At 36.8% G+C, this 24288-nt stretch overlaps 1 protein-coding gene across 1 annotated transcript in view; it reads right to left on the bottom strand.

The window, feature by feature from the left end:
• LOC123560112 (neurexin-4-like) overlaps positions 1-24288 on the bottom strand; it is a 99917-nt gene that overhangs the window by 52202 nt on the left and 23427 nt on the right. The window contains exons 6-16 of the mRNA XM_053516987.1: positions 20405-20583; positions 19982-20149; positions 18428-18583; positions 17323-17404; positions 12760-12915; positions 11698-11964; positions 7642-7773; positions 3476-3694; positions 1467-1516; positions 720-969; positions 281-457 (exon numbers count right to left, since the gene is read on the bottom strand). Of these exons, the coding sequence (XP_053372962.1) occupies positions 281-457; positions 720-969; positions 1467-1516; positions 3476-3694; positions 7642-7773; positions 11698-11964; positions 12760-12915; positions 17323-17404; positions 18428-18583; positions 19982-20149; positions 20405-20583 (1836 nt within the window). The remainder of the gene's footprint in view (positions 1-280; positions 458-719; positions 970-1466; positions 1517-3475; positions 3695-7641; positions 7774-11697; positions 11965-12759; positions 12916-17322; positions 17405-18427; positions 18584-19981; positions 20150-20404; positions 20584-24288) is intronic.

Below are 24288 nucleotides of genomic sequence, written 5' to 3'. Positions count from 1 at the left end.
GATAGATATCAACATAGTACCGCGTCGACCTTATTACAATAACTTTTCCAGACTTGATATTATATCGCATAGACCCAAATTTCATCATACGCCGTTATTTCATAGCTATATTTCAAGCATTTCCAGGGGGACACCCCCCTCCCGCCTAACATCAGGGGGTGCCAACTCCCATAGCTACCCTACTCGGCGCTATGCGCCTCGCCGTTTACACCGTTCTAAATCGTTCCTACCCCGATCAATTTTTTCTGGTACCTGACCTGTTATTTGTAAAGGAGAATACCTGTCAGTCTGATCTGTAAGAAATTATCCTCCGTGTCATCAGTATCATGAATCATCACACCGTCCGTGGCTGTTGTTTTAAACTGGAACCAGATATCCCATGCCTTGCCACCTATCAATGTCTCAAATTCCAGCGTTGCGTCAGTTTTTCTGAAGGTTATCACGTTGTCAAACATATCTGCAAACAACAATACCCGTAAGCAGAGGAAATAGTTTAGCTATCACTTGTGGATACAAGGGAGCAATGCCGAATCAAAATACAAAAAAACAAACTACGCATATACTGATGAAACCAGATAGATATAGTAAGACTAAGACGCCAGTGTAATAATTTAATAGAATTCTATATCAACTTTTGAAAGAGCAAAGAACATAAACATGATGACAATAAATAGGCATCTATAACTGTATTTGTCGGACATTGAAACAATTGTACATACTTTCACCAACACATCTCAGCTCTCCAAGTCTAAACTGTCCTATTTTATCGTCCGAAAATGTGCCAGTGTCTCCGAAATGTAACTCTAACACTGGTAAGAACTCTTTACGTGTCAACAGACCTCCGTCTTCCGTTTGTTTTTCGCCCGAATCACAGTTACATGTTGTTGTGTTTAAGACACATCCTTTTTCAGTGACACCGCATGCACATTTGTATGTCCCTGGCGCCGAACCTCCCCAGCTATACATGTTCTGAAAAGGGTATATGCATTTGGGCGACAAATATTTAAATAGAAGAGACACGCAAATGAATTTCTTTTTTCAAATCCATGTTCTTCAGCTCTGTTAAGATACTAAACTTGTAACTATCATGTCTACTAAAACCCGTGACGGTCATAATGTCCGTTTTATCACGGACTGTCACGGGGTTTTCTTTTACCGTCACGACAATGTCACGGGTAATCACAGGTTGTCACGGGTTTTTCTTTTACCCCAAGTGGTGTTAGATACTCCGCTTACTTAAAAGTATTTTGTTCGCGCAGAATGTCTGAAGATGGTATGTATGTGGTTTATTTAGCCATTCGTCAAAAAATGTATGCATTAGAAAAGAGAATTTATCCACGTAAACAACACAACTAAAGTGTTTAATTCTATAAGATCATAACATGATGAATAATCTTAAATGGATATAAAAAAGAGGAACTACATATTTTTAACATAAATGCTAGATGATGAACAATGAAACTAACTTGATATGTCCTTCCAACCCAGTATCCGTAAGTCCTTGATATACTTGGATCTAAAAATGATAAATTAAAAAGTTCTGCTACATAAACTATTAGCAATTATTCACTAAAATGTCATTTTGGTATACGCAGCTCTATATATAAATTTTGCAAACAGTTTCCCACATTTTGTGGTAGCCAGCCTTTCTGTACTGTCCGTACTTTGATTGTATACGCAGCTCTACTACAGTACCTCTATGCACTTCAAACTGAATAACCTGAAATGTCTCTGCATTAAATTTCATTAAGATCGCATTTGATCTTTTTAAATTCAGTTAAACCTACCCTGACTATTCAATTAATAGTTCTTTAATGTTCAATATCGTTTGTGTCATCGAAATGTCAGACAAAGTTCGTGTGCTGGATATGATATATATTTGTTTCTTATGTATAAGTAGTTCCTTACAATAGATTTTGATAATACAAATAAATGTATTTGAATGGTAGGACATTCGACTTGCCGATATATCTTTGTGAGAATGGTTTTTTAGCTCGACTATTCAAAGAATAGTAGAGCTATTGGACTCACCCATGTGTCGGCGTCGGCGTCGGCGTCCCGATTTGGTTAAGGTTTTGTATGCAAGCTGGTATCTCAGTAACCACTTGAGGGAATGAATTGAAACTTCACACACTTATTCACTGTGATAAATTGACATACACTGCACAAGTTCCATGTCTCTATTTTGCTTTTTTACAAAATTATGCCCCTTTTTCGACTTAGAAATTCTTGGTTAAGGTTTTGTATGTAAGCTGGTATCTCAGTAACCACTTGTGGGAATGGAATGAAACTTCACACACTTATTCACTGTGATAAACAGACCTATAATGCACAGGTTCCATAACTCCACTTTGCTTTTTTACAAAATTATGCTCCTTTTTCGACTTAAAAATCTTTGTTAAGGTTTTGTATGTAAGCTGGTATCTCAGTACCCACTAATGGGAATCGATTGAAACTTCACACACTTATTCACTGTGATAAACAGACCTACACTGCACAGGTTCCATAACTCTGCTTTGCTTTTTCTACAAAATTATGACCCTTTTTCGGATTTAAAATTCTTGGTTAAGGTTTTGTATGTAAGCTGGTATCTCAGTACCCACTAATGGGAATCGATTGAAACTTCACACACTTGTTCACTGTCATGATCTGACATGCACGGTGTAGGTCCATTAACTCTACTTTGCTTTTTTTTCAAAATTATGCCCCTTTTTCGACTTCGACAGTTTCTGGTTAAGTTTTTGTATGTAAGATGGTATTTCAGTATTCACTTATGAGAAAGGATTGAAACTTCATGCACTTGTTCACTTTATGAGCTGATAAGCACTGTGAAGGTTCCATAACCCTTTTTCCCATTTTTACAAAATGTATTCATTTAATTGACCAAGCTGTTGAATAGTCGAGTGTTGCTGTACTCCGACAGCTCTTGTTAAATATTTTCTTTTTTTGAGATAAAATGTGTCATCTGAAAGGATTTAAATGGCGGGAGTAAAGGTAAGGTTTGTTGCGCACAATAAACCGGCTTGAGCTCCATAAAAGTGGTTTTACCATTGACCGTTCCAAGGTGCTCTCCGACTGTGTTCCTTTCTTTTTTCGCCCGAGCGGGGTGGGGGGAGGGCGTTTTTTGAATGCGGTTTTACCCGTTTGATATTCATACTTTTTTATTAAATTGAGGGTTTCTCAAGCGACAAATTAGAGCGGTGGTGAACAGACTAGTAGTGTACGTGTAGAAATCAATAATTTAGGTAATGAAATTATGCCATAAGTTATTAGAATATATCTTAGGTAAGAAGAAATCTATAAGAAGATTCTCTGGAAACACAGAACGTAACTAGCACAATAATAACCAACTCTGTTCGTAAGAACTACTAGTAAAGAAAATTTGCAACAACACTCAAGCCCCCTGCTAAAGTTAAACTTTATGAGAAAATTATCACAAAGGACCAGAGGGTATTACAACATTGTGTCCTAGTACCTGCAAGATCAGTCAGAGCCATGAGACGAGAATTGTTACATCTCCACAGTATTTCCTGTTCACAGTTGTCCGAACGTTCTATAACCTCCGTAAGACCCGCCAGATCGGATTCATACTCAACTTTACGTACAAAATAGTTTGGCGCCTGGTACCCATCAACTGTTGAAAGACGCATACTGTTGTGTGCTATCCATGTTTCCACATGAGACCGGAAATCAGCTGAAAATCAGAGTAAGACTTTCAGTTTCAGCCAACTGAACTAACAATTAAAACGCTTACTATAGGAGCAACCTTGAATAAAAATTAACAATCAATAACAATCAAGATCAGTGCCAGAAGAACTCCGTTTTTACCGGAAGTGTTACTGTATTCTTATAAATCCCAGGTTACATCTGAAAGTAATGGAATCAAACTTTTTCATTCATAGATATTGACAATGTAGACAACAGTATTGGCGGATGTTCGAAGACATCGGCATGGGAATGGATGTCCTTGTCTCTCCAATTTGTGAGTGCTACAATAAAACAAAATCTTGAAACGCTTTGAGCAAGTCATAATTCTGACTTACCTTGTGGTGACATTCAAGGACAGATGTTTATGTCTATAACGATTTTTGCAAGAGTCTTGATGATGGCCAAGAGATACGAGTAGTTTACTGCAACATTTCAAAAGCGTTTGACCGTGTTTGGTACCGCGGATTAATACATAAATTTTCGTCTTTTGGAATAAGGGGTACCCTCTTACAGTGGGTTATATCAACGCGTAGTCTTACTAAACTCAAATTCAAAATGGAAGAACCTAGTAACCGGGGTGCCGCAGGGATCGATCCTCGGGCCTCTTCTTTTTTCATTTACATAAACGACATCGTGAATGATATTGATTCAAACATTCGATTATTCGCTGATGACATAAGTTTATACCTGGTGGTGATAGACGATCGTAAAGACGCCGCATCTCAAGTTAATTCTGACCTCGGCAAAAATACATCACTGGGCTAAAAATGACTAGTTGATTTTAATCCTAATAAAACGGAAACGCTTCTCATTTCAAGAACGTATGATAAACCGCACTATTTAGAGTTATATTTACAAGTGATGGTAAATGGCGTCCGCACATATCATCCGTTATTTCTTGTGCGTGGCAAAGATTAGGAATATCAAGGTCAATGAAATCTATCATCAACAGACAATCGCTCGAACGCCTTAATAACTCTTTTATAAGACCATTTTTTTAGGGTACAGTTATGTCCTTTTGGATTAATGTACTGAAGAACTTAAACGCGAAATAAAAGAGATGGTGCGACGAAGCTCTGTAACAATAACAGCCTGCATACCGACTTAAAATGCGAAACAGTATCTAGCAGAGGAAAGAAACATCAACTTATACTAGTCTATAACATGAAAAAATGACATTTCCAAAGTTACACAAAATAGATACTAATTAAGAAATAACACGAATATACTCTTATCATGTTGTCGTACACAATTATACAAAGATTCATTTATTCCATCCCTGATTCGTGAATGGTACGCGTTGTCCGAAGAAATCAAAGCAAGTCCTTTCTTAAACGTTTAAATAGCAACGCATCCAAACCCCCGCCGCATTACCTAGGGACCAAGAAGATTTGTCAAATTCTACATACTCGTCTCCGTCTAGACTTTTGTTCCCTAAATTATGACCTATTTCGAAAATCAGTTTCAAAGTCCTTACTACGGTGCCCCTGAAGTGACATGTTACACACATTTTTTCCAATTAGGTAACTTTTTTTTCGTTTAAACGAAATAACTTATTTCGTTTAAACGAAATGATTTCGTTTAAACGAAATAACTTATTTCGTTTAAACGAAATTACTTATTTCGTTTAAACGAAATTACTTATTTCGTTTAAACGAAATGATTTCGTATAAACGAAATAACTTATTTCGTTTAAACGAAATCATTTCGTTTAAACGAAATCAATTCGTTTAAACGAAATAACTTATTTGGTTTAAACGAAATAAGTTATTTCGTTTATACGAAATCATTTCGTTTAAACGAAATAAGTTATTTCGTTTAAACGAAATGATTTTTTCGTTTAAACGAAATGATTTCGTTTAAACGAAATGATTTCGTTTAAACGAAATAAGTTATTTCGTTTAATTTATTTCGTTTAAACGAAATAAGTTATTTAGTTTAAACCAACTCATTTCGTTTAAACGAAATAAGTTATTTCGTTTAAACGAAATGATTTCGTTTAAACGAAATAAAAGAAAGTCTCACATTACCTAATTTGAAAAAATGTGTGTAACATGTCACTTTAGGGGCACCGTACCTTACTGTATAAACGGTGAAGTAGAAACAACAAATGACAACCTTTTATCATATCCGATTTATATCCCTAGAATACGATTCCTCCTAAATGAATAAACTTGTGCACCCATCGTTTGGTAATTAACTCAGAATATATCTGTCTTCGCTAAAGTGAAAGTGCAGCAATACATCATTCCAATGAAGCGATTCACCGCGGTGATGCGCGCGGGTGACCGACCATTGACGCAAACTGGCCACATGTAGCACATTCCTGGTACTAATCAGCATTTCTCAACTAATTTCAAAATTTTTATTTTTATCTAGGTAAAATCTATATGACGAGTTCAAAAAAACAAACTACTACAAAAAAGCCATACTTTTATTACACCATATTCTTTTAACAACAAGGAAATGAATTAATAAGTTTTCGATAAAAGCTTGTTTTCAGATCCTTTCAATTATTTTGATTGTTAATTTGATTGTATGTATGTGATTTATGCACATGATATATTAATAAATACCGCTTAAACAAAGAAGAGGTGTAAACAAGGATTTTAAACAATAGATAATAATTTTAAGTAACACTTGTATATCCCACGGATACAAGTTTGCATTATAGATTAAGGTATTAGGTCACTAATAGTAATGTTTACAAAATGGTTTGATTGGTAAATTCTGAAAGGTAACCGTGTTTTGCACTATTTTGCAATTTTTAAACAACTTTTACCGTGCCGTTTTTTATAAATTTTGAATAACTTATGGTATCTCCTCAAGCTCAAGTAGAGACAAATTTCAAAGTGATAGCCACTATCCAAAACGTTTGCAGAGAACTCATTTTACCATTAATTTCAATAGAAGAAACATCAAACTATTGGTAAACACTTATAAAACACAAAATAAAAATGTCAATATCATTTTTTCCATGGTGCCTCGAGTAAACGGATTTAATGAGACAGAATTCATACTCCAACATTGAAAAAATAAGGTCGAATGATGTGTTTCTGTTTTGGATTTTGCTTACTCCATTTAAAAATAACCTTAGGGAAGATGTAAAACCTACCTAAATTTCTTCTACAGTATGTAACCTAAGAGTGAAAGCAAAATAGAGAACTTTCACCGCGTGTAACTCAATATTTTTAAAGATGTGTAACTCTACCCCTTCTGTTTAAGTAGTAAATTCACTTTGAAAACCAAGAAATCGCCTATAAGATTCATCTTTTTCCATTTTTGGTACAAAAAATCAATAATGAGTCTTGAAAGAAGTAAAAACTTACTAGTAAAAAAGGAAAATAAGGGGGAAAAATTTTGGTCCCAGTAGGGCTTGAACCTACGCACCCCTAAGAATTGCAGTAAAAGTATGTTTATAGTAGGAATTAGTAGGAGGTTCTCTATTAGTGATCTAATACCTTAATAGTAAAGAGAATTTATACGAACTAAATCACCACCACAATATACAAGACCAGTTATGGCAACGCGCCAAGCTGTACAAACGAACACGTACATGCAACAGCAGGTCCACTAACCCGATGAGATTAGTTTCGATGCTACTTTAGATACGAGCTTGAATTGTACTAAACATTCGTATTGGTTCAACATTTGCATATATATACTCAGATCTCTGTTTTCGTGTCTCACAGATCAGTAGTGACATTTTAGTCATTTGATAAATATATATTTTATAAACTGATTAAAAGAACATTATTTATTTGGAATCAAATGTTAATCGGATGCATTGGATAGAATAAACGTTAGTAAATTATGGAACAAATAGTTTGTTTGATGAAATATTGAATAAGTATATTGTATATAGAATATTGTAACGTTAGAGACATACAATATCCGACGAAAAAGCTCCAATCTATAAATTAGAAAACTCACCCGGCGGTATATTGCAGGTAACGGTGAAAGGGTAAATGGGGCCGGAACCATCTGGATCAATTGTAGTTTTGACCAACCCTTTCATGTGCATGTCCTTGTGCATACTGTCAGCACACGACAAGGGATGGACAGCTGAAAATGAAAAAAAAAAAACATCTAAATTTACCGATACTTAATAAAAGACACTGGCTTTTACCATTGGAAAAGGGCTACATTTACCTCTAAGTAAAACTTGTTATTTCATTATTCAAGGAAAACGTTATACAGTTCTCTCATGCCAACACAATGAGGGGCTTCTCAGATACTATCAACCAGAGTTATACAGTTCCCTCATGCCAATACAATGAGGGGCATATCAGATACTATCAACCAGAGTTATACAGTTCCCTCATGCCAATACAATGAGGGGCATATCAGATACTATCAACCAGAGTTATACAGTTCCCTCATGCCAATACAATGAGGGGCATATCAGATACTATCAACCAGAGTTATACAGTTCCCTCATGCCAATACAATGAGGGGCATATCAGTTACTATAAACCAGAGTTATACAGTTCCCTCATGCCAATACAATGAGGGGCATATCAGATAAAATCAACCAGAGTTATACAGTTCTCTCATGCCAATACAATGATGGGCATATCAGATACTATCAGCCAGAGTTATACAGTTCCCTCATGCCAATACAATGAGGGGCATATCAGATACTATCAGCCAGAGTTATACAGTTCCCTCATGCCAATACAATGATGGGCATATCAGATACTATCAGCCAGAGTTATACAGTTCCCTCATGCCAATACAATGAGGGGCATATCAGATACTATCAACCAGAGTTATACAGTTCCCTCATGCCAATACAATGAGGGGCATATCAGATACTATCAACCAGAGTTATACAGTTCTCTCATGCCAATACAATGAGGGGCATATCAGATACTATCAACCAGAGATATACAGTTCCCTCATGTCAATACAATGAGGGGCATATCAGATACTATCAACCAGAGTTATACAGTTCTCTCATGCCAATACAATGAGGGGCATATCAGATACTATCAACCAGAGTTATACAGTTCCCTCATGCCAATACAATGAGGGGCATATCAGATACTATAAACCAGAGTTATACAGTTCTCTCATGCCAATACAATGAGGGGCATATCAGATACTATCAACCAGAGTTATACAGTTCCCTCATGCCAATACAATGAGGGGCATATCAGATACTATCAACCAGAGTTATACAGTTCTCTCATGCCATCACAATGGGAGGCTTATCAGTTACTATAAACCAGAGTTATACAGTTCCCTCATGCCAATACAGTGAGGGGCATATCAGATAATATCAACCAGAGTTATACAGTTCTCTCATGCCAATAGAGTGAGGGGCATATCAGATACTATCAACCAGAGTTACACAGTTCCCTCATGCCAATACAATGAGGGGCATATCAGATACTAGCAACCAGAGTTATACAGTTCCCTCATGCAAATACAATGAGGGGCATATCAGATAAAATCAACCAGAGTTATACAGTTCCCTCATGCCAATACAATGAGGGGCATATCAGATACTATAAACCAGAGTTATACAGTTCTCCCATGTCATCACAATGAGAGGCTTATCAGATAACATAAACCAGAGTTATACAGTTCTCTCATGCCAACACAATGAGAGGCTTATCAGATACTATAAACCAGAGTAATATAGTTCCCTCATGCCAACACAACAAGAGGCTTATCAGATACTATAAACCAGAGTTATACAGGTCCCTCATTCCAAAACAATGAGGGGCATATCAGATAATATCAACCAGAGTTATACAGTTCCCTCATGCCAATACAATGAGGGGCATATCAGATACTATCAACCAGTTATACAGTTCCCTCATGCCAATACAATGAGAGGCATATCAGATACCATCAACCAGAGTTATACAGTTCCCTCATTCCAATACAATGAGGGGCATATTATACAATTATCGACTTTTTCATAGGTTGATATCAGGATTTATCAACCCAAAAAAGTTATATTCACCGAGCCGCAACCCAAAAAAAGTTATATTCACCGAGCCTTCGGCTCGGTGAATATAACTTTTTGAGGGTTGATAAATCCTGATATCAACCTATGAAAAAGTCAATAATTGTTTTATTACACGCTTTGATGTACAGTCAGTCTTGTTATTACAATTGTATTCTCATTTAATTGAACGATTGAAATTGGAAATATTCCCTCATGCAAATACCATGAGGGGCATATCAGATACTATAAACCAGAGTTATACAGTTCTCCCATGCCATCACAATGAGAGGCTTATCAGATAACATAAACCAGAGTTATACAGTTCTCTTATGCTAACACAATGAGAGGCTTATCAGATAACATAAACCAGACTTATATAGTTCCCTCATGCCAACACAATTAGAGGCTTATCAGATACTATAAACCAGAGTTATACAGTTCCCTCATGCCAATACAATGAGGGGCATATCAGATAATATCAACCAGAGTTATACAGTTCTCTCATGCCAACACAATGAGAGGCTTATCAGATAACATAAACCAGACTTATATAGTTCCCTCATGCCAACACAATTAGAGGCTTATCAGATACTATCAACCAGAGTTATACAGTTCCCTCATGCCAATACAATGAGGGGCATATCAGATAATATCAACCAGAGTTATACAGTTCTCTCATGCCAATACAATGAGGGGCATATCAGATACTATCAACCAGAGTTATACAGTTCCCTCATGCCAATACAATGAGGGGCATATCAGATACTATCAACCAGTTATACAGTTCCCTCATGCCAATACAATGAGGGGCATATCAGATACCATCAACCAGAGTTATACAGTTCCCTCATGCCAATACAATGAGGGGCATATTATATAATTATCGAATTTTTCATAGGTTGGTATCAGGATTTATCAACCCAAAAAAAGTTATATTCACCGAGCCGCAACCCAAAAAATGTTATATTCACCGAGCCGAAGGCTTTTTGAGGGTTGATAAATCCTGATATCAACCTATGAAAAAGTCAATAATTGTTTTATTACCTGCATTGATGTACAGTCAGTCTTGTTATTACAACTGTATTCTCATTTAATTGAACGATTGAAATTGGAAATATTGCCGCCTATTTTTACACCAAATCAGGTTGATATTGGCTTTCCAAGCACCTACTCCGATCTTTTTTATTTCATACTATTTATAACCCAAGATAAGTTGATATAATATGTACTCATCACTTTTCAAACCGTTTTCAGCCAATCAGAGAAACAATAGAATACAGTCATGTAATAACAGATACTATCAACCAGAGCAAAGTAATAACGACAGAGGCCAAGCGTGTTATTTTTCGAAAATTGACAGTATTCCATATTGCCCTTACAGTTTTGTTAACAAGCGCAAATAAGCCAATTAAGATGCACCCCGAAATGCCAGTCGGCAACTCTAAGCAACTTCCGTGCGATTGCTTATCTTCGTGCGTAACTTTGACATACGCCAGCCATATTAGAAAATTGCTTTTCCATAACAACGTAATTTGAGAATTTAAATTGATGGATATTATGATTTATACTTCTCTCAGAATTTTCGCACATAGTAACTGCCTATATACATCTTTCAACATGTTGTTCTTGTTGCATATTTGAACTGGATAAAGAAAGCATGTGGCACGTTTTCATCAGAAGCCAGTGTTACTTGTAATTCTAGGCACGTTAAAGGACAAAACTGTCTATTCTCAAAGTGTTGGGCTAAGTCAGCCAGACAGGCTTGTATCTAATGGGCTTCTTTCTCTCTGGGGGCTTTCTTCCGCTCTTCTTCTGGTCAGATCGCTCTGTGTCTGTACCAGCTGAAGATGAAGTTCGCACTCTGAGCGACTGCCTTTGCGCTATGTTAAGCACCTTCGAGCGTGTAAATCATGAAAATGACACTATATAAATCTGATATAATATAAAAACATGATCTTTCTGAAATATTGCCAAAATTGCTCGTAACAAGCTTTAGTGTAATCATACAGTATCATAAATATACATACAGGTATGACAAACGGCTCCTTTGTATCCCGTGGATCCGCAGTCACAATAAAATATATCCCCGTCTTGACTACATTTCCCATTATGTTCACATGGATTTGGAAAACACTTGTCTTTGATATCACAAGAACTAGTGGATGCCAAGGAATGAGAAGGCGAGTTGGCAATATCCACTGGTGCTGATCCGATTTCAATGTCCCGTAGGCATCCTTTAAACCCCGCCTTAATTCCACCAGATCTACCGTGACTATCATATATCCATTCCGCGCCTGTAAAGTAATAAAACGTATTCATATCTGATGGTCCTTTCACATTTCCGTAGAATCAACATTTATAACACGAAATTCATTTTGAAACTATTTCTGAAATGAATAGGTCTGCAGCTCTCAATTACAGAAATATCTAACATCTAACATTCGAGGCATAATTTATACTGACACTTTTATACAACATCAAAAACGATCCTTTGAACGATTGACGAACTTCAAAAAATCTCCATATACCCTTGCTCCGTTACAGACCCCCGTGGAATTAGTGTTTATTCCGAGTTCCAATAGTTTTCGTAGATGAAAAGCTGGCATGCCGTGCTAAAGCCCAGGTATTTTCAAATTGTTAGAATTTGCTGAAAATTGACTCTCCATTAGCACAAAAAAAATCCAGGTGCATACATTTAGATGGGATGACTCCTGTGTGTGACCCATGACTAGACCAATGCAAATATGACTTTTGTTTTCAAGTTTAGCCTATTTACTTTCATTTTCTTTGCTAAGAAAAGACAGTTCTGTTGTGAAATGTCAGAAACGTGTGCGAACTGTTCTAAATAAAAGCTATTGCAGGCAGATCAGCCATAAATTTGCAGACCGGGTTTCCAATCCACTAAGGGTGATCTCAATAGGCAGAATAGTGTAGTGTTTTATTCCAATCATAACAATTTAGAGGATTAATCTGACATTTTTGAACAATAATGCATCTAGTAAAGATCAGCAGTACCTATTTAACATAGACAAATCTGTATCAATTTTGATATTTTAGAGTTGACAATTCTCATCAAATATGCTGCTTACCGAAAATAAATTCAGTCCCAACGTGTACATCTAACTGTTTATTGGTCACCCTTGAGTTTCTGTCCACGGTAACATTAACCATTATACGGTTTATGTACATATCAAATGTGTGCCACAGACCGTCGGTAAATTCCATAATGTTACCCTCAACATCAACTGTAAGACAATAGAATCCATTCTCAATAGTTCAAAGCGGGGAGGCTCAAGTAGAACATATAACATAAGCGACAAATACATTGGGCAAATGCCCATGCATAAGACAGCATTCACATACAATAAAAGTTAAACTTGCATTAATGACACTTTAACAACCTAGTGGTGGATTGCGCGTTTCGAGTGTGGGATGTTCGCTCCCTGGCCGCCTAATACATAAGACCTGTAGCTCCCTGACCGCCTCATACACAAGACCTGTAGCTCCCTGACCGCCTCATACACAAGACCTGTAGCTCCCTGGCCGCCTCATACATAAGCCCTGTAGTTCTCTTGCATATCACTTGGCATTAAACGTGAAACTGGCGTCTCATCTCTCACACCCATATGTCGATGAATTCAATCAGGAATAAAAATACAATTAATGTTGAACTTATTTCAAAATCATCATAATTTAACGAACTTGAACTAAAAGATAATACAAAGAACATCTGTGTGACGTCCTTTCGAATTCGAGCAGGTGATCAGCAGAATAACTGGTTATAAGGTTATTCTGTTTCAACTGTGGCAGCCATGTTTTTATATCAATTCTTATAATAAGAACAATGTTGATAAATGATCACCTAAGGTAAAGATTTTTGGATTTATTTTAAAATAATAGTGGGGTTTTTGTTGAAGATCCCACTAAATACAAATAGGGAAACATGACCTGTACTAGCTATTTTTGACAAATTTGAATGAATTGGACAAACTTGCAGAGGTATATTTATGTAATACTTTTTTGAATTTCTATTTTTCCCTTCCCGTCGCCTTGGCAACCACAGTTTTGTACTGAATGTACTTCTTTGAATACTTTGGTTGAGAACCATCCATGCCAGATTTCATTAACTTATACAACCTGTCTTCGGAGGTAATGGCATCTTAAGAAAATGGTGGACAAACGTATGAACGGATGGACAACGGACGATGCGTGATCACTATAGCTTACCTCCTTCATTTTGTTTGTACCTATACGATACATATACATGAGTATAATGTCAACGAAACTACCTCATCAAAATGCCAGAATACACATTACAAATTAACATCAACATGATTACAATACGCATATTATCGACATCGGTTTAAATAAATACAAAGCAACATCATCGAGACAAATAAACACATTAGAAAGCACGATCATCTAAAATATAATACACATTACAAAGCAAGTACTTAAATAACAAAGCGATTCTCACGGAGATCTTTACTTACTTTAAATAGCAGCATCTCCAAGACAAGAATACACCTTACAAAACATCATCATCCTTTTTTTATGTATGCTTAATATACTCACCAACGATAACCTATATGGATGGCTCCTCCAGAAGACTGTTATAGTAATGTTAGAGGGAGGATAGTGCCAGATACTGGCACTAAACCAGACTGAGTGAAAATTCTACTGTACATGATATACCCTACCCCTAGGTATACTATAACAAGAGGACCATGATGGTCCTGAATCGCTCACCTCTTCCCACATGACCCAGTTTTGAGTATGACATCGTTTTTTCTATTATTTGACATAGTGACCTAGTTTTTGAGCTCATGTGACCCAGTTTTGAACTTGACCTAAATATTATCAAGATAAAAATTCTGACCAATTTTCATGAAGATCCATTGAAAAATATGGTCTCTAGAGAGGTCACAAGGTTTTTCTATTATTTGACCTATTGACCTAGTTTTCGAAGGTACGTGACCCTGTTTTAAATTTTACCTAGATATCATCAAGGTGAACATTCTCACTAATTTTCATGATGATCTCATGAAAAATATGGCCTCTAGAGAGGTCACAAGGTTTTTCTATTTTTATACCTACTGGCCTAGTTTTTGACCGCACGTGACCCAGTTTCGAAACTGACCTAGATATCATGAAGGTGAACATTCAGATCAATTTTCATGAAGATCCATTGAAAAATATGGCCTCTAGAGAGGTCAAAAGATTTTAATAATTTTAGACCTACTGACCTAGTTTTTGACCGCAGTTGACCCAGTTTCAAACTTGATCTAGATATCATTAAGATGAATATTCAGACCAATTTTCATACAGATCCCATGAAAAGTATGGCCTCTAGAGAGGTCACAAGGTTTTTTTATTGTTTGACCTACTGACCTAGTTTTTTAAGGCACGTGACCCAGTTTCAAACTTGACCTAGATATCATCAAGGTGAACATTCTGACCAATTTTTATGGAGATCCATTCAAAAGTATGGCCTCTAGAGAGGTCACAAGGTTTTTCTATTTTTAGACCTACTGACCTAGTTTTTGATCGCACATGACCCTGTTTCGAACTTGACCTAGATATCATCAAGATGAACATTCAGACCAACTTTCATACAGATCCCATGAAAAATATGACCTCTAGAGAGGTCACAAGGTTTTTCTATTGTTTGACCTACTGACCTAGTTTTTGATGGCACGTGACCCACTTTCGAAATTGACCTAGATATCATCAAGATGAACATTCAGACCAACTTTCATACAGATCCCATGAAAAATATGGCCTCTAGAGAGGTCACAAGGTTTTTCTATTATTTGACCTACTGACCTAGTTTTTGATGGCACGTGACCCACTTTCAAACTTGACCTAGAAATCATCAAGGTGAACATTCTGACCAATTTTCATGAAGATCTCATGAAATATATGGCCTCTAGAGAGGTCACAAGGTTTTTCTATTTTTAGACCTACTGACCTAGTTTTTGACCGCACGTGACCCAGTTTCGAACTTGACCTAGATATCATCAAGATAAACATTCAGACCAACTTTCATAAAGATCCCATGAAAAATGTGGCCTTTAGAGAGGTCACAAGGTTTTTCTATTATTTGACCTACTGACCTAGTTTTTGACGGCACGTGACCCAGTTTCAAACTTGACCTAGATATCATCAAGATGAACGTTCTGACCAATTTTCATGAAGATCTTGTGAAATATATGGCCTCTAGAGAGGTCACAAGGTTTTTCTATTTTTAGACCTACTGACCTAGTTTTTGATGGCACGTTACCCAGTTTCGAACTTGATCTAGATATCATCAAGTTGAACATTCTGACCAATTTTCATGAAGATCTTTTGAAATATATGGCCTCTAGAGAGGTCACAAGGTTTTTCTATTTTTAGATCTACTGACCTAGTTTTTGAAGGCACGTGACCCAGTTTCGAACTTGACCTAGATATCATCAAGATGAACATTCTGACCAACTTTCATAAAGATCCCACAAAAAATGTGACCTCTAGAGTGGTCACAAGCAAAAGTTTACGGACGCACGGACGCACGGACTGACGGACGGACGACGGACGACGGACGCTGCGTGATCACAAAAGCTCACCTTGTCACTATGTGACAGGTGAGCTAAAAATACATGGTTCTTACATTATACCTAATGGTAGGGTATAACATGTACGGTGGCATTTTCTTTCTGGTCTGGTGCCAGCGGTGCAAGATACTGAAGACACTCCAATTCCAGAAATTTCTCTGGTTCTTATGCGTGCCAGGTGTAAAGCACCCATTCACGGGACTCATTGTTAGTAATTCTGGAGAAGCAGGGGCTCAAACTCAAGACCCTGATATCGTAGTCAGACGGTGTTAAAACTGAACCATTTAGTCCGCGCAGCATTATGGAGATTAAGCAACGTGTTCATCAAAGCACTGAAAGTGCTGGCAGCAAGGGGCTCTTTGCAGATTATTAATATCAGTAGTATAAATGTATACGCTCAAACAATCGTTAATATGTAGTATAAAGACGTGGAAGAGTCTTATTCTATTTGATAAATCGGTAAGCTGCTACCACACGGACAGTCTACCATTGTCCCGTGAAGTTCCCGCGTGATAGGCATGATTCCATTCGTTCAAGGTCGCTTTCGAGTAGGAAGAATTTTTTTAATTCTGTAATTACATTATATTAACAGCGATTTTTTCTTGGGTTATTTCTATTGTATAACTAATATTACTTTAAATCCATTTTCCAGTTGATATCGCAACTGGTTACCGCTGCTTTCTTTTTGTTAACCAAGGACTACTTTCTTCATGCGCGTTTTGCGGTTCAAATAAAAAAAAAAACTGAATTTATTTGACAAAGCAACAACATCATGACTAATTTACAATGCAAAGCAACATCGCCGATATAAGATACATTTTACAAGCAACATCATCGAGATTAGAATGCTCTTTTTAAAGAAACATCGAAAGAATTAGAATTCTTATCACAAATACAGCATTGAGATCAACAACCACATTACAAAGCAGTATCGCCAGATTATAATACGTATTACAAAACATAATCAGCGGGATTAGTATACATTATAGCATTATGTCAACGAGGTTAGAATAAACATCGCAGAGACAATATAGTAAATAAAAACTGATAATTATATACTTTTTTGGACTACATCTTCAATAATGGTATCATTCTCATCTGTTATTTTGTAATACACAAAACCATTACGGTCCGTTCCAACCTGAATAATATAAGTATTTGGTTAAGTAGAGTGTTTCCGAAATCTCGACACAAAAATGGCACCGATAGCCATGCTGTAAAGCATCAGCTTCGACTGTGGGAGGTCGTGGGTTCGATCCCCGGCCGCGTCATACGAAAGTACCAGTAGCTTCCTTGCTTGGCGTTCAGTATTAAAATACCCTCGTGGCGATGGATTACATCAGGAGTGAGGAGTCGGGAGTGATTAATATAAATTGTAGATTTTGTTTTACAATCGACCTAAAAAAATTAGTATGAATTAATATAGATTACAAAAAGCCCGAGAAGTATTTAGTGATGTAACAACAAATCATATGAAATCATAAACTTATAAATAATCATAAACTTTCCCTTCTTAGAGTTTGACTCTGAGTTTACAAAGAATTTATTTGTGAAATAATTATATTTTAGTAAAGTATTGATTATGTTGCTTATAGCAGTGTCTATTCCTACAGCTTTGATGAAGCTGAAGTTTTTTCTGCTTATTGCTGTGATCAAGTTCCATATCACACATGTGTGATCATGTAAATAATAATAGCAGTACCCATTAATACTGGTGTTAAGACATTTCTAAGCCAAATAACCACTATCTTCTAAAGCTTGAAACTATGTTTGCATAGGTAATTATGCATTTATAAGTAGATGTTATAATTATAGGGATTGGTTGTAGCAGCAGGGAGGGATGTATAGTGATTGCACTGTCCATCCGTTCGTTAGTCAATCCGTCTGGTACAAACTTGTATGCTTAATAACTTTTGAACCGATTATTTTTGGTACACAGGTATATATCCATAAAGTGCAGGTCAGGTTCAGTTTTTGCTTTAGTCCAATAATTTTTGATTTTCGACTAAAATTTGAAACGTCGAGTTCGGCTCTGGGTTTTCAAGGACTTTTAGAGAAAGCTTTAGAGTTCTGCGTTTACAAGGACTGTTAGAGAAGGTTTGGAGTTGGAGTCTGAGTTTACAAGGACTTTTAGAGAAGGTTTAAAGTTGGAGTCTGAACTTACCTGGACATAAGCATTCAACATCTGATGGCGAAAGATACGTGCACTCTTATCAAACGTTCTAAACTGGAAAGTTACTCTTACATCTCCAGTTTCTTGTACGTGTGGGATGTTTAGAATAGACGTTGTTTGAAAGGAGAGTAACGTAGCATTCTCTAGCTGAAATAATAAAGCAACGTTAAAGTATCGTAGTTGTGAGCACTATTATACACTTGTTGAATGACTTGCCGGTCAATAGTCACGAATATTGCCCGAAGTCCTAAGGACCGAGGCCTAATACCTCATGTTTTTATTTCGATGTAAATGAGATATGAAACCAAAATTTGTAGTCCTGTTTGGTGCCATATAACATATACTGTGTTGGTGCGCCGTAAAACCCAAATAAAATAAAAAATAACATAATAGTTTTGACAATTAACCTGCAAGTCATTCAGTAAGTGTTAGTGTTTTATTACATGACATCAGAAATTTTGACTTAACGCCAGCAAATTATAACTACAGAGCAGTAAGTAGCACAGACTACGAAACGACGGCTATTATGTGTTATTGAACTGCTAACTGGCCAGAATCATTGCATGGATATAATTATTTCTATAACAAAAAAAAAAATAATAAAATATTAGACAGCTTTAAAACTTGGTGAAATCGTAGCTGTTTAAAAACGCTGTCTGTTTTTTTGAAAAAAATCTAAACCAAAACCCACATAACCGATGATTTTATGTGTATCTGAGATTGTTGTGCAGAATGAAGTACATTGCAAAAATTTACGAGAGTAAGGAAACATACAGGAGGCAGTAAACAGTTTTCAGATTTACAAATAAGAGGCAATTTACGGATTGAAGTGCATATTTGAACTTGAAAACAATAATAATTGCTAGAATTGAAGTTTCAGTGGCTAGAATTGAGTTTCACTTATTTAAAAAAAAAAATAGTTGAGTAGCCTTGATCTTGATATTATGACGTTATGACTTGCAGATGCGAATACATGCTAGCTTAAAGTGGAGTTGTCATTTTAGCAGGGACCTCAGGAAAACTGGAATAGTGAGAAAAACGGTCGATATTTTACAGTGTTACCGGAGTATGAAACCGTGTAGCAGTTGGGGCTATCATTTGCAGGGAATTTTCTACAGCGATTTGAAAATTGGCAAATTTAGCTTTTATCGTCATCAGTTTCCACGACCGGGAGAGCACAAAATTCAGGTCTTGTAAACAGACAACTAGATATTAGGGATGTATTGCAGATGGTTTGTAACGATAGACATACAGTGATGTTAATGTTACAATATCTTTATTTCAGGTGTGTGGTTACAGACCTTTGTGTGAGGTTTTGGAAGTTGGGTAGGCGACTCCAGGCCGAGAAGCTCTGAAAACTGTTTATTGCCTCTATAGTGAATAATAAGTCTGTACATATGTAAATTTTACAGGGCTTAACCTAAAACCTCTCAGGGCAGACGGATCTGTAACGTGAAGCTAACTACAGGCCTGGTATAAGAATACAATGTATGTTCGCGAGTAATATTATGAGTAGAAGTTTACTACTAGAAATAACAAACGTACCGAGCACGTAAATTCAACTTGTCCAACTGTCTGGTACCCGGGTATTCTGTCCTTGACATTTTTAGTAATGTTGATACCATTCAACCTAACAAAATCTATGCACCCATTGAAATAGTATGTATTTGATACACCTTTTTTGTTGTTGTAATCAACGCCTCCAAGGTAGACCTGTAAAAACGTGAACATAGCATGCGTAATGTAAACACGGGAAAATAAAAACAAACATATTACAGACCTTGGATATGATCTAGTCACGTCGGTCTATATCGTGTACATGTTCAACGGATTACGCAAAGCACATTAATAGGCCAATGACTAGTAGCAAATGATTCCTGATTATCACTTAAAATTTATTTTCCAGTGCATTTTAACTGAACATTGATGACTACAAAAAGGGGTATCTTCCTTTAAAGCATGATATACCTTTCCATTGGAATTAAATCTAAAGAAAAATCCTTTAGTTTTAAATTCAGTTTCTCGCCTATCTACTGTAAGTTTTGCGTCTCTTCTGTTCCGCTGAAATATAACATCGTGCCATCTTCCGTCATTGAGAACACTCCTTCCGGCAACAGGCGTCACCCCCGACACAAAACGAGTTGAGCCTAGGAAATAAACAATAATTATAAAAGAAGCGGGTAGCGTTGGAGCTAGTCCTCCCGTACAATCACAAGATTTATATACTGCAATTTTTACAAATATTTACGGAATGAATTTACAATGCAAACGTACACAGATCAGTAAAATTTTATTATTGTGTTATTTTCTTTACAGGTTGCCCGAGTCTTTGACAGACAGGTGTCCACCATGGTTAGCCTTCGGCAGTGGTTTCAGCGCACAGGCCAAATTGAAGATGAGTCCAGGCAGCCTCGCAGAAGTGTGACAACGCTTATACAGGATGTGCGGATCGTTGCAGATCATCTTCAAGACCGCGACATGCACTGCAAGGGCGACCAATGGAACGCATGGAAGACTCGTAAGTCGACAAAAAGCCGCCAGGCGGCTCCGCGAACAGGGAGGAAGAGCTTGGCAGCCACTCAGTGGGGCTTATTCTGATACCACGTACCAGGAACGATGGGCCCGCCAGCACCAGCGTATGACATGGTCCTGTTCACGGACGAGAGTTTGTTTAACTTGTACCACGGCGACGGAAGGATGCGAGTGTACAGCTTCGAGGTGAAAGATTGAACGACGCGTGTGTGTTTCAATGAGTACTATGGCAGTGGTTCCGTGATGGTATGGGTGGGAGTGTCGTTACACACCAAGACAGACGTAATAGTTGTTCGCGGGAACCTTAATGCAGCTAGGTACTAGCAGGACATCTTAATTCCTATCGCAATTTCGCACCTACGAGCCAGTGGACATGGCATGCAGTTGCTGCAAAACCTAGGACCGGTCAATACCGCTCGCAGGACACAGATATTGTTGCAACAACAGAATGTGCGGCAGCAGTCTTTCCCGCCTAAGTCAACGGATCTCAATGTTATTATGCACCTGTGGAACGAGCAGAACAGCGAGTGCAGCTCCTCGCAATCTCCGTCAACTGGAACAGGCCCTTCTACAGAAATGGAAGAAATTTCCCCAATGAGTCATCCGGAACTACGTAGATGTGTGTGCATATTGTGAGAGCCATCGGAGGACACACGAAGAACTAATTACTCGGACGTACAAACGTTTCTGTGATTCAGTTACTTTTCTTTGTTATAATTTTGCGTTATGACATTTTCTGAGTTCGATTTTTACAGCGATATTTGTTAATTTTTATACGTATATGTTAAAAAATTGGAATTAAATTATGGGGAAGAAACTCTAATTTGTTTAATTATTCATATTCATAATCTGTACGAAATTTGGCTACAAATAATCGAAATACATGGCATTATATAGTTGTCGAGTTAGAAACGGCCCTAATTGCACTGTACATACGATTATGTCAGAACAGAAAAGTCATAACGAATATAAATGAATTAAATTGCGTGCTTATGCCGGACATCAGAATACGTAATGCAACTAGTTTTAATGGATCATGTCGATGTAGATAAACAATATGTACATAACTATATATTTTGTATAGAAAAAGAAACGTTTTATTTTCGTATAGGCTAAACACCACTAAATCCGGCTATTCTTTATTTCATATAAAATCCACTTACTTTATAATTGTTTTTCCACATTTTCTAGCATATCAAAATTTCAGAGACTCATATTCCCATAAAGAACAATATCGCCCGTTTAGAAAAAAAAATCAGAAAAGGGGGCGTTAACTTTTACATTAGAAAACTACTGCTCTTTAAATACAACCCGGGGAATTTACTCCTGTTCGCTTCTTTCAGTTTCTCCTTTCGAGGCATTAAATTCTTACATCGCCATTTTTACCTAGCATGCGATAGGAACATGTCGATTTCAACAGAATGCTAAGTGATACATACTGAAACTCGGTAGAGTAAAAGAAAACACGATGCTTTAGAGAAAGGGCACGTGGAAAGGGAGAAAGATTAGCACTACTTATTTTTGGACTACTTGTGACTAGACCTGCGGAGGCTAACATTTGATTAGTTAGTGATCTGCCTATAAACAAAACTGGTGCAGTAACATCAACGCGACACTTTCCGCCAGGTTTCACCTTTCGAGGAAAGCGTACAAAGTACGTTGTTCGACATTCAGTGAGAACATTCGGTTATAGCTGAAACTCGTTTTCTGACCTGAATCAACACGACTATATTTTTTTTTATTAAATTTAGGGAAACTTTAAATAAAACACGGGAACTGTTCTTTTATTAGTAAGCTAATTACAGCTTGTCGTGGGTTGCTCTTTTTGGCAGTGCTATGAACATGTTGTAAAGTTCGATTGCCAAAGTTAAAAAAATATATTATGAGTTTCTGATACTCATGGAGAGAAGCCCTTTTTTGTAGCAAGCTTATGTAAAACGCAAATATAAGGAATTTTGCCTTTACACGGGTAAAAAGGTTACTAAAAACCAGACAGCGAAACGGCAAATCATTCGAGAATCACTAGAACGATTCGTGTATTAGTGGATTTGCAAGAAGTTGCAGTGTGCTTCATACATGTCAAAATAACATTTAATCATTAATCATTATTTTCCTTCCACTCTTCCAACAAACATGCTTATCACGCATTTCTCGTTGTATTTGTAATCAAAATTTATACATTTTTAACATATAAAATTCTAGAAAATCTACAAGAGGGCCAAGATGGCCCTAGGTCGCTCACCTAAGAAACACTCCATAACAGTTTAAAACATGTTTGACCTAGTGATTTCATGGAAACAAATATTCTGACCAATTTTCATTAAGATTGGACCAAAAAATTGGTCTCTTGCGATAAAACAAACATTTTCTTAGATATGACCTAGTTTTTGACCCTAGATGACCCATGTTCAAACTCGACCTAGATTTTATCAAGGCAATCATTCTGACCAAAATTCATGAAGATCAACTGAAAAATACAGCCTCTATCACATACACAAGATTTTTCTTTAATTTGACCTAGTGACCTAGTTTTTGACCTCAGATAACCCATATTCAAAATCGACCTAGATTTCATCGAGGCAATCACTCTGACCAAATTTCATGAAGATCAATTGAAAAATACATCCTCTATTGCATACACAATGTTTTTCTTCGATTTGACCTAGTGACCTAGTTTTTGATCCCAGATAACCCATTTTCGAACTCGGCCTAGATTTTATCAAGGTAATCATTCTGGCTAAATTTCATGAAGATCAGTTGAAAAATACCGCCTCTATTGCATACACAAGGTTTTTCTTTGATTTGACCTAGTGACCTAGTTTTTGACCCCAGATAACCCATTTTCGAACTTGGTCTAAATTTCATCAAGGTAATCATTCTGACCAAAATTCATGAAGATCAATTGAAAAATACAGCCTCTATCGCATACACAAGGTTTTTACGTGATATGACCTAGTGACCTAGTTTTTGACCCGAGATGACCCATTTTCGAACTCGGCCTAGATTTCATCAAGGTTATCATTCTGACCAAAATTCATGAAGATCAATTGAAAAATACCGCCTCTATCGCATACACAAGGTTTTTCTTTGATTTGACCTAGTGACCTAGTTTTTGACTCGAGATGACCCATTTTCGATCTCGGCCTAGATTTCATCAAGGCAATCATTCTGACCAAAATTCATGAAGATCAATTGAAAAATACAGCCTCTATCGCATACACAAGGTTTTTCTTTGATTTGACCTAGTGACCTAGTTTTTGACCCGAGATGACCCATTTTCGAACTCGGCCTAGATTTCATCAGGTTATCATTCTGACCAA

The sequence above is a fragment of the Mercenaria mercenaria genome, chromosome 10, assembly GCF_021730395.1.
Source record: "Mercenaria mercenaria strain notata chromosome 10, MADL_Memer_1, whole genome shotgun sequence".
Lineage (NCBI taxonomy): Eukaryota > Metazoa > Mollusca > Bivalvia > Venerida > Veneridae > Mercenaria > Mercenaria mercenaria.
This window is presented reverse-complemented; position numbering and strand designations above follow the sequence as displayed.